The sequence below is a fragment of the Bombus affinis genome, chromosome 13 (assembly GCF_024516045.1).
Source record: "Bombus affinis isolate iyBomAffi1 chromosome 13, iyBomAffi1.2, whole genome shotgun sequence".
NCBI classification, from domain to species: Eukaryota; Metazoa; Arthropoda; class Insecta; order Hymenoptera; family Apidae; genus Bombus; species Bombus affinis.
This window is the reverse complement of record NC_066356.1, coordinates 464075-476754: the sequence shown is the minus strand read 5'-3', so window position 1 is coordinate 476754 and position 12680 is coordinate 464075. Positions and strand designations below refer to the sequence as shown.

The 12680-nt window shown below is 37.3% G+C and overlaps 1 protein-coding gene across 1 annotated transcript in view; it reads right to left on the bottom strand.

Moving 5' to 3' along the window:
- Positions 1–648: 648 nt before the first annotated feature.
- Positions 649–12680, bottom strand: part of LOC126923634 (uncharacterized) — a 162477-nt gene continuing 150445 nt past the window's right edge. Inside the window, exons 5-7 of the mRNA XM_050737305.1 lie at positions 3965–4206; positions 3644–3776; positions 649–3549 (exon numbers count right to left, since the gene is read on the bottom strand). Coding sequence (XP_050593262.1) covers positions 2774–3549; positions 3644–3776; positions 3965–4206 — 1151 coding nt within the window. The 3' untranslated portion in view covers positions 649–2773. The remainder of the gene's footprint in view (positions 3550–3643; positions 3777–3964; positions 4207–12680) is intronic.

The window sequence follows — 12680 nt, the reverse complement described above, 5'->3', positions numbered from 1 at the left end:
GTCAGGATTGTTTGGATGTCGGTCGCCTTCCGCGAGCTACGCTCTCGGGAACGATTAACTATTTTCATGGGGTTTTTTCGGGGCGAACTTTCGGAGGACTGTCGGAATAAATCATCGGGAGAGCGTGCAAAGTGCCGGGGGCGGCTCGTGCATCGTATCTGCATTCGCGCCACGCGGCATTAATTATGTATTCAATAAATTTTAAACGCATCGAAATGAATTCAAATTGCAGATTAATATTAAACGGCGTTGGCTAATTGGCCGGGCAATTATGCGGCGTTAATTAAACATTAGGAGAGAAAGTCTCGCGACATAAGCACGGCCTCCGCCATCTGGCGACGATGCTTCACACGGAAGTTTCTTGCGGACAGTGCCATCTGAAAGGGTGCCTCGATGATCGCACCAGAGATTCGAGACAACTTTTGGAATGTCTACTTTATCGTTGGACAGTCATCGTTTTTTACTACGTCAGTTTCGTCGGAATTCGTGGATTGTAATTTTTTATTTATTTGTTTGTTTGGAAGGGTAATTTGGAAAGCAGACGGTAGATTATGAGATTTGATGAGTTGGACGTGCAATTTTTTATAGAGATTTATAGTGACATGCGAAACACGAATGCGAATAGTATCAGTATGAGATACTAAAGAGTATAATTGGGAAAATTTAATAGTTTCAGTTGATACATTTTTTCGTACAAATTTGTGTTTTATGTCACATAATTCTTATCGTTTAAAAAGGTATTGAAAACGCTATGCTTTAGTTCGTAAACATTTTCATGATCGATGGTAATTCGCTTGGTTAAAACGTTTGTGATGATTTTAGTACAGAGATAATTTGATATATAATATTCAACACGTATAACAAGTAGGAAAATATTGCAAACGATACTAAAATGATATAAAAGAGATACGGAAATCTAACAGCTTAGAGAAATGTACGAATAGCAGAAAATACAATATTTCGTATACATACACATTATAAATACACATACAGATAAAATTCATAGCTGTTGCTAGTAAAAAGATTTCCAAAGTGAAGTGACTGAATAATTTAACAATACAGAAACGGTTTTTATTACGGATAATCTTGAATAAATCACAACGACAAGATTACATACAATTTTATTCGAATGGGTTGGGTAAGGAAACAACGCGTTTAGAAAGAAAAAAAAAAAACGTTTTATTACACTTACCTACGATCTGTATACGTGAATATACGCAAGTCACGATGTTACATACACAACAACGTACGATCCTGCTCGAGGGTGAAATTTTTAACGGGATCTTTGAGATGTTCAAAATATTCTCAACCCTTGCGTAGAGCACCCCGCGAGGAAATAGGAAGGAAGTTTAAATCACGATTTCGTGCCGGATTGGATTAAAAACATTTCTTCGTGTTCTTGATATGTCCAAGATTGGCGAACGCAATGAAAGACTTTGCCATAGATGAATAACGATCAAGGGAAACGATTATTTAAATAATAGACAGCTAAGCGAACGATGGTACATCGTTTGATGTAGTAGTAAGAAAATGTTTTGTACTCTAATCCATTTATTCCTTTTTCCCCGTATAATAATATTTATTGTGCTTCATGTCGATGATCCGTTCCTATGGTAAAATCTTTTCCACGATTCGTCAAACGGTTGTTTTCTCGAATTATCGCTCGTAACTCACGGCATTCCCTCTTTTCCCGAAAATAGCCAAGCGAGTTTACGCCCGATTGAGTATTCGTGACCATATCATGATCACTGAGTTATATGTTACAGCATATCGACTACATTAATATTCTTCTTCGACTTATAGCTCCATTCCATTGGTTATGCAGCTTAAGAACGCGATTACGTGATTAGTTGAGGATAAATTTAACGGCGAGTTGCGAGTTCCCATGTCTCTTGATCTACTTTCCATGCGAATCATGGTCGACACTATCGGTTGCTTCACATATAAAACCATAACTGGAGGAAAGGTTTATGCAGCGATGGAATTTGCGATAATAAATGCGTTGAAACTATCTCTCACTCCAGAGTAAAATTATTAAGCGGATCAAACGACTGGCAACTCTGTACCTCTGTCATTCCTCCTGCATCGACACGCAAAGTACGATCGATTAGATTTTCTAGTGGCAAAGAGATCACGGCCCAAGTAAAAGGCATAAATTACCCAGTAAAATCGAGCCTATACATTAATCCTTTTAAAGATACGTTGCTTATGCCACTTAACGCTACGCCTAGTTTATGCACGCTACCACAAATCTTGTTTTCTCTTTATTTTATCGATTAACATGTCGGCTGTTATAATGACTATGTGACACGTCGCTTGGGTAGTTACGAAACGTTAGAAAAATTCGTTTCGAGTTATTCTTTCGCAGAAAAGGAGCTCAACGTCAACCTTATTATTGATATTGTATATACAAGTTCTTTTCTCATTAGTCTGCATCTAATCTCTTAAGTAGTTTGCACCTTATTCATAAAAGAATCTTCAGCTTTCAGTTTATCATTCGACGACGAATCACAGGGAACTATACGATCAACTGTGGATACTATTCACTCACATGATAACCATATTTTTGTCAATATCCACCTTATCAGCTATAGATACGACCGAGATCTGTGCATATCCCTCGATAATACAAATTTCTTTTACGAGATTTGTCAAAGTTCCTCCGACGAAATAGGTTGCACGCCACTGATTCCTCTTCAGTTTCTAATATAGAGGCTTAAAGTGGCGTTTCCTCCTCTTGCAGTTACCTGGGCGTCGGAGGAGGTGGTGGTGGTCATACGGCGCTACCTGTGTAGAAACCTGTTTTACCAGCCATGCCAGGTCCTCGTTTCCTTTTCTCACACTCCATCGTGCTAAATGTATTTTGGGCGATCTGCGACTTTCTCTTCGGGTTCTGCAGCGTCATACTTCTCTGACTCGAATTCGAACTAGAACTAGTTCCTGGCTCGGATACCCTTAAAATCCCAGAATGTATCGTGCCAAAATTCTGATAAATATATTGGGACTGAATAGCCGAGACAGACGTGTTCTGATTTTTAAGAGTGATGGGCACTGTCTGCCCTGCTAAACTATTGTATCGCGTATCGTACCCGAACGGAGTGTCCAACAGCGATTCGTTTTTCTCTCCATACCCACTGAGTCTGGAATCGAGGAGACCTTCTTTTTCGGTAAAGCCACTCAATCTCGAATCCACCACGTTTTGTTCAGTGGTTTTAGGAGAAAATTCGGAATATCGTGGCTCTTGGCCAACAGAATGTTCTTTATTCTCTGTGAAAGCTATCATATTCTGTCGCGAATCAGACAGAATTCTAGAATCGATTAAACCTTCTTTATCGGCAAAACCGCTTAATCGTGAATCGATAACGCTGGCTTCTGACTTATCCCCGAAGGTATATCGGGGATCGCTACTTTTTGCATCTGGATACGCTGGTAAAACGTGAGATAGATCTGCCTTATCGACATAGCTGATAGCTTGCGGGTTCGAAGCACAGATATCTGGGGCTGTTTTGCATAACAGAGATGTTCCTTCCTCGGGAGCTCTTTGGGATGCTGAAAATGTGATAAATTATTAATTTTTATTAATAATTTGTCCATTAATTTACTTTAAGCTAGATAAAGTACATAATAGAATAAGTCGAAGTACTTTTCGAGGGCTGCCCAAATCCTCGAGCCTGTGGAGGTCCAGGCGATTTCTGGTGAGCTCTGACTAAGTACTCTGAACTTAGTCCTCTTTGTTCCCGTAATTTTCTCTCAGCACCAGGCACCATGACTCTCACCTTGAAAAATCAAAGTAATAATAAGGTCTAACCAAAATTCAAAATGTAATTAGTTACAACACTCTATATATCAGAATGTTTATTTATATTCAAATAGAAAATGATTCTTTCTTCTTTCAAACAATTTCTGTATCAACTATATTTTATCCTTACATGATATCCATAAAAAGCGATTATTACGACCGTACCATTTCTTCCACTGTGGAGAAACGAGCCATATACCCAGACATAGTCAACACAGCGGCAACTTCCGCGAGAATCAAAGCCAGCCCTGACAATTGAAGGCACCAACCATACTGATACTGTGGCAGACCGTTGTCATCAGCTTGCATGGTCGATGTAGAGGGCAGACTGTACTTTCCCGGCAATTCCAATGATGCATCTGATAAAGCAGATGCTAGGACTATCAGGCCACCACCTAACGAGAGTCCTGGAACACAAATGAAATTATTACTTGGCTTACATCCTAATGTCTTGAATATTTATGGTTTTCCGGCGGAATCGGTTCGACATTCGTGATTTACCATCGAAACTATGCTCGGTGTACTGTTCACCGGAATCGAGCCAACTTGATAAACTCCATTGGATAATATGTAAACTTTTGTAACAGCCAGATCTTTATCATAGACTGGATGTTTTTGAATTCAGTGCATTTTCAAGTTAAATCATTCGTTTCTTGTGTTATCGCTCTGTAGAAGATTTGAAACTTCAATATTTATGAAGGGTTACTGTCTTCAAATGTTTTATACCCTTTACTATTTTCTCGCCAACCTAACAAAATTTCTACGATGGTTTCTGGAAATTTCACATTTCTGATCTTATACTCAAATTTTCTAAGGAGAATTGTTTAACTATCGATGACTACAGCGTGTATTTCGTACCAGAGAAACGAAACTAAGAAGAATGTAAAAAGAAACACAAATTTGTATCTATATATATTTATAAATAAATCTCTGAAATCTCTAAAAATGTAGCATCGCAAGTTCTATGGAATGTATCAGAAACCTTCGTTTTAACATAGATAGTCATTTCTAAAACATCAAGCCGAGAAAAGTAAGTAAGACGGAGTTTATTAATAGCTCGGAAGGGGTTGTCGTGGATTAAGGCAGGTGAAAAGTTGAGAAACTGATCCAAGTTGCTGGCAGACCAAGTTCCTAGGCTTCAATCTTCCCTTTTATTATCGTTCGATCGCTCGTATCTTTTTAAGCCCGGCCAACAACGTTATTGCATTCTCGTAAATACGCTAGCATTACAGTGGTAATGCGAGACGAATGGAGCCATTAAAATTGATCGTTCCATAAAGCTTGTCGCGTTTTCTGCGTCCTTAACTGCGCCTTTCGGCTGAATAAACGGCCCCACTAACAGTAATTGAGGTCTAACATTGCTCTACATTCTTCCTGACCAACAATTAAATTCAACGTTTCAATGAAAAGAAAAACACAACAATCCATGAAACCATCCGCTCTAAATACATAATCTTCCCTTTTGAAACTAAGTAATTGAATAAACGAATTCTAACAGTGTGCTGAATTATTCTGTTAAAACAGTTAAATTGATCTGTCGCAATTAAAAGAAGAAAATAGTTTTCGTCGCGTACTCTTCGTTCGAAACGAAAATTTTCTCTTCGTCAAACACGAGTACTCTTACCCTTTCGAAGCTCCCCCTGTCCTTCTTTGAACATATCAAAAAGGCCGTGTTGGCCGCGTTTACTCTTTATCTATAGCGTATTCTTACCACGCGTAAAGCGCGCCGCATAAAAATTTGCATACGCGTAAAACGAACGAGGCAAGCTTGGTGCCGTTTCCTCGACAGTCGATTCAATTCCAGTCGCACGCAGCCACCGTCGACGGGACATTGTTATGACGGGATAAGCCCTGCCGTTATTGCATTCTTAACGACAGATAGTCGGCCCGCGTCACGGCGACCTGGATTATCTCTGAAACGCGCGACCTACGTTCTCTGAGTCTTCTTTTCAGATCGTTTTTGAAAGACTTCATCTGCTTGTCGTGTCCATTTTGCTTCTATTTCACGAGGATACTGTGTTGTTAAGTCATTCCATAAAAAAGTCCCCTCTTTATTTTATCCCCTTTAAGTTCGTTCTTGGAAACCTTATCATATATATGCTTATTACCTTTCTGTTTTACAGAGTTACAGACCTCCGATTTAATGCTATTAATATCGTCGAGGAAATTGCTCTATATTATTGTCAGAATTATTCCGTTAAACTAGATTATTTATTGTTCGTGAATATAGTTGGCGTGAAATATGCACGTTTTATTCAGAAATGTTAAAAATACATATATATAGAGCAAAGTTATATTAACACCTAAATGAGAAACTGCACGTTATTTAGCAAATTGAATAACTTTAGCTAATATAAATCGTCATTTTCGATGGGGAAGGTAAACACATCTCTGTGGAATATCTTCGATAATTCATTAACATGATTTATATCTGCATTCAAAATATTACACAATTAATACGACTCATGTGTGATGTGACGTATGATTATAATTCAGATGAACGTGACAAAGTTCGAAAATCATCCGAGATTTCTTAAGATTCTCGGTCTTTTTGCTTCCTTGCTACAAAAGAGCAATAATCGGTGCACAAGGCAGTCATAGATTTCAAATTCGCTTGGAGATTAATTTTAATAATTGATTGCTACTTCAGCTTGTTAAATTGCAGTGGGCATAAAAAGCATGCATATTTCATTTGCGCGTCTCAGTTGAACGCTGAAAATGTGTCTGGATGAATTTAAATTTCAATTAACGCTGCCATACGTTTTACAATCGGACGTACGTCGTTTTAGGGGCAAAGTTTATGCTCCGTTTCGATTCGGGGCACGTATCCGCGTCCTCTCTGAACATGAACACGCGGAACGCACGCACGCCTTGTCACAAAGGTGATTTAAAATTTGAAAATAGATAGCGATCGGAATCAGCTAATCCCGTTGGTTATTTATTACCTTAAATCAATAACGTCTACATTGAAATATGTATTCAGAAGGACAAACATTGAATTTGTAATTTATCTGACAGTAAAGCTTACTTTTTCTAAAATTTTGTACACTGAAATACACTGAGAGTAATTTTAGCAGAGAAGGATTTCGCTTTTAAAAAAGTTATTGAAATGATAACGCTAACGAGAACTACAACATTCAAATGGATTCTCATTAAAATGGATTCTTCGTTTTTAATCTCTTAACCTTCTTTTTTATTATATTTTGTTTATTTATTTATTTTCATCGTTAAAGGAATTTTAAAGTAACACTGAACGCTGGAACTATCAAACCCGTCGAAATGATCGTTTTCAGATTATTTTTTACTATTACTGCAAAGATACTGATATTATTGCCCAAATTAATATTGATTTTCATTTATATAGAGAGATAGTTCGATATTAATATATTTTAATTAATATCGTTTGAATTATGCTTACTGATTTATATGTGGAATATCTAGATACATATTAAACGTCGGCAGTTCTAGTGTTAAATGAAAGAACCTTGCACTTCTTTATTTTTTAAAAGATTCTTAATTATTCGAAGGGAAGAATCTAGGTGAATAGGTTTTTTTCTAGATCATCCGAACGTAGCTGAATCGCCCCAGAGAATCCACACGTGATCCAGCATTTCACACGTATTTTACCGTGGCACGTACAAAAACCTGTTCCCCCGTATCGACGAATCGAATTTCTATACGCAGAGGGGTTTAATTAGCGCACTGCTTGTCAGCCGTTGCGTTCCCTCATTCACCGATTTCATTTGCAAGTATGCCGGGCTAGACGCTGTTTATCAATTAGCCCTAGTTAGCAGGTACGACCCAATTTCACGCGTCTTCAGAAACAAGCTCCGACAGATGTGAAATAATTATGCGAGGAAAGGCCGTGGTACAAGTTTAAGGTTCGTTAAGGGTTGTGAAAGGGATCTTTGTTGAATTTGGGTTAATCCTAATTTGTCTGACTAATTACACTTGAATCTGATTCCTTCAGATTTCCGAAATTGAATTTCTTGAAATAGCACCACAACATACAGGATATTTGCAACAGATAGTGGCTACGTCCAACAAAGTAATTCTGTCGTTTTGTCGATCAACTTCGTTAAAAGTATAAAGCTGCACACACTTTATTCTTTTTATACGATATTCCTTTTATACGATGTGACTGATAACAATTCCAAAAGATGAAATCAATATTAGTAAAAATTTACATTCATCAGTCACGAACGAATATGCTTGACGTATTCATCCAAATTCCTCTTAAATTTCCTCGGGAAAAAAAGGAAGTTTGCAATTGTAATTGACGCAGACAGATGACGAAGATTGTATCACTATAGGAGTAGTATCGCGGAAATAAATCGGGGCTCGTGAATCATATCAGCAAACGAAAGTTCGCGGACAGTCGTCATCAGAACGTCGACGAGTTTGGAATATTCAATCGAGAGTCGTCTTCAATTTCCCCGTTGACTCGATTCTGCTACGCTTTGTTCTCGGACGACTCAACCCATTGCTCAATTAATTAGCAGTAATTGCAATTTAGTCGTGGAACGTTGGATTCGACGAAGCGAACTCGACGTTTCCATTGACGCAATATGAACGTGGCATTCGGACTCTGTTCAAAAGTAAACGTACAGGATCCTCGTGCTTATCAGAGTTAATCCTGGGCGAATGTTGAATGGAAATTAAGCAGAATTAGCGGTTACCCACTAATCCTTTGGACCTGCCGCTTTAGAAAATTTCGCAGAAGTCGTGTAAGCATTAATTATATAATTTAACAACATGTATTATTTGTATTTTGTAGAAATACCAAATTAGAGATGTGACTTTCAATGTATGAATCTCAAATGAAATAGTCGAAGCTATACGTAATATATTTAATGATTAAATGGTATTTCTCCCTCTCTCTCTCAATTTTCTATTGATTGAATCCTTAACTAATCCAACTGTAAGATTAGGTTCCAACGATTAGGACACTTTGTTATTCGAGAACTTTTTATTTTTCCTATAAATCTTGGGATTCTTTCTTGTTTCCATTCAGAAACTTTTGCGATGGCATCCTCCGTTCAAATAATCTCAATCATTCGACCCAAATACTCTTCCTTTATACTCCTGGATCCTAAACCAAGTACACATCATTCGCACATCTATCGATCTGTTTCCAAACATTCTTCACCCGCTGAACAAAATTCCATCACTCTCGCGCTTCGAGGAAATTTAAGAATCGTGTTTCTTAGTAGATTTTCTTTCCTTGGTATACCAATTGTTTGCACGTTCCGTGAATTTCCGAAAGATAGAAATTTTGGACGATTTACAAGTCGCAGGATGGAATAATCGTGTGAAAATATTCTGCAGAGGCATCAAGTTTTGAACGGGTAACTGTACAATTCTGACAGTCAATGAACGTCAGTAAAAGCATGAACGACGTCCAATCGACAGACACGTCTGCTCTCGTTTATTGTCTATTATCTCCCATGTCCTGGAATATATTTTTTCCTGTAAAGGAATTGGAGAAAAAGTTGCTCTGACATATTTCCACAAACGTACACATCTGCATTTGATACTATACACGAAGAAAATAAAAAGAAACATATTTTAATAATCTTTCATATGAATTTTATCCCGTACACTTAGGTATATTACATATTTTTAATAATATGTTATATTCTGGACGTTATCTGCTACTATATAAATATTTTTCACGAAGTGGTTCAACTGCAGCATTCAAGTTCAGCTGAGTATGATCATCCCAGGAAAGATTTATACATCATCCTTATCGTTATTGCCATCGGCTAGGAAATAAACAAAATACTTAACGCCGAGAGCGTTTCAGTGATGGCGAATCGCAGAGAGTCGGGCGCAGTAGTAGCGGACTGCACGAGTCAGCCATAAGAATTCCGAAGACCAGCACTCTGTTAGGTCTTGGTTAGATACGAGCTCCGAATATAAGCTCATCCCCTCTATCTGTAAGTTTGTAGATAACAGATAGAGAATATTAACCATTAAACATGCCTGTATTCACCAGAGAGTTTCCTCTGAAAATTTCGAAGAAAATAAGAAAAGGCGTAAGAGAAAACAATATAATGTGCATAACATTTTGAAGCAAAATTGTGGTTTCCTTTATATAAATTGATGAATATGTCGACGAGAAGGATTCTGTCTAAGAACTATCTGAAGTTCTAGTAAAGACTATTGCGTAGTTATGCGATGGATTTTTGTGAGCGTGTTATTGAAAAGTTCGTTGGAGAAGTCGTAGAGAATGATTTCACTATTAGTAATGTCTCCGAAACTTGTTGCTGTCACAGAAGTTGCTCGAGTAACGAGCGACCATTTTTCCTTTGACTTTCCTTCTTTATTTTCTCTGGTGTTTGGCGTCTAAGAAACTTTCGGATAAGCTCGAAATTCATCGAGGTAAATGTAAGATATCGGTCGTACTCTTAGAAAGTTCAAATCGATTGAAATTAAGGAAAATAACGTGTAAAAATAGCAGTGATAATTATATCAATTTTTTCTGTTATCACGCAGTTTGCAGTCGTGGGTACGAGAAGTTATCGCAATTTGATCGTTAAATGCGTTATGTGACATATCGATTTCCAAGGGTTTCATCCAATGTAGGTTAATTCTGTCTAGGATCATTCAGCTGGTAACGAGTATTCAGTGAAAAATTTATCGTTCTACCAGTACAGAAGTTTCGTGTTTCATTTTTTTGCAATGGCATTTTTTAAAACATCATTTATTTATCGTAAAGTACAAAAATATTAGATCGTCCTTGTTCGACATTAATTTTGCAATAACTTCTATTTCAATACAAAAATTACTATTTTATTCATTTCGCTCATCCATAGAGATTATATATACTATCCTAAAATTAATCTATTCCAAAGTTTTTTAATTTCCTGCATCCACGGTATTAAAGTAACGTTTTCAAACACTTTAGCCTTTGTATAATGCAAATACTCTCTTTATGAATACATTTTTGATGCGAAGTGACGACAGAGCCAGAGATAATCTTGTAAGACGCTGGCTGGAACAGGGAAACAGGAACAGAAATTTCCTTCTAAGACAAAATGCAGCTGCTGGCACCTCCTGTCTACCTTCTCGTATCCACTCCAGGTGGAACGTAACATGCATGTACCTTGTGTTCACCAGCGTGAAGCATCGCCGGTCCCTGGAAAGTAGCTTGCATCAAAGTTGACAAACTTGATTCACGGAACTTGAGGAAAAGCTTGAACAGTCTCTGCTTCAGCTCGCGTAATTTAAACTAGTCAAACTGTGTTCTTGCTAATTTAAAAGATAATATAGATTAAACCGGAATTCGGAAGGAAGTAATCACGTACTTTCATGTTTGATCAAAGAAAAAGACTCCCCACGTGTTTTTAAAGAGTGCAGTTTTAAAAATGTATACGCGGCTATATTATAAACTGTGTATCAAAATTAATTGAAATCTTTTTTTATTTTTATAATCCGCGAATGGTAGGAAATGTACCATGACAAAATATGTACCATTATTTTTCTATCGCAGATCTTTTCTTCCATTTTTTGAACCGCTATAGCCAAAGTCAAATTAATTAAGAGTCTTTTGGTTTTTTTTATTTCGGATAAAGAGTACGCTAGGAAGAAGAAAGATATAAGAAGCATATGGTTTGAACAAATTATAGAGCTACGTATAGAAGAGTTGTCGTAATAGACAACCAATTCGAGAGCACTTACAAGAGAAACAAACGTAGTTAGATATTACTTTAGAAGGAGAACTCGGTCTCTTGAGTCATTTCTTCTCAAACACCGCTGCTGTCGCGCAATAGAACAGGGAAATAAGATTCCAGCGGTAAGAAATCCTCTAAGGACTCGCGAACTTTTGATTACGTCGGATCTTGTTTCCACAAGATCAAATGATCTCTTTGAAAACATCATTAAAAATACTGCTCCCTCTGTATCCAATTTTCCAGTATCTAAACTTCGTATCATATCAGACAACTGCTTTGGAATAATCAAATTCGCGAAAATAATTAAACCAAATTTGTTACTCTGAAAATGTTTATCAAAGACTACGATTAATTTCTCTAAAAATATTATTGCAATTTTTAATAATTTTCTCAGTCGTACTAAGGTATGCCACAATATTATATATTACGTTTAATAATAAATGTAACTGCAAAATTAAGAATATTTCTCTTTATTCGATTTGAGTAAATTCGTCTCTTAAGAGTCTTCAAAAAAGAAATTATACCAGAAAATTCAGCATTTCCTGTCGCTACTTTCGACTCCGATCAAAGAAAGTTTACTAAAAACACACATGGCATTCGTCAAGAATTTCAGCCTCCAACCGGAATCCTCGACGAGTTCGCCAACTGCACATGTTGAAAAAGATCGGCTCTACAGTCAAAAATTCCCCTCTGATAATTGTTCAGGTGTAGGAAAATGTAGAAAACGACGGGGTTTAATCCGTGGAGATTATAAGAGTCACATCGGCAACGATTTTGTAGATCCCGAGGGAATCGCGAATTTCTTGGACGGCCAGGAGTATTTCGACCAACTATTCAGTCCGTTGAGTATTCCAGCACGGTTCCAGCGCATAAATTTCAAGCGTGCCTGCGATGCTTTATGCCGGCAGGATTAAATAACTTGACCCAGTCGCAACATATCACGCCTAGGAAGCATCTCACCTGCCCCGTTCCAATTGTCGTTCTCGCACATTCTTTTCTAACATGGTCCACCCTTTTCCCACGTTCCTTCACTATGAAAACCTTTCTTAAAACTTGTATTTGTCTTCAGTATGCATAAATGTGCGTTAAAAATGTTTAACATAGCTATTTAAATGTAGCAGGATTTAGTCGTTGATTGGACGAATATACATTAGGTTTTATAGTCGTTAAAATAGTCTTAAAAGTAGAATAAAATACGTAATCGT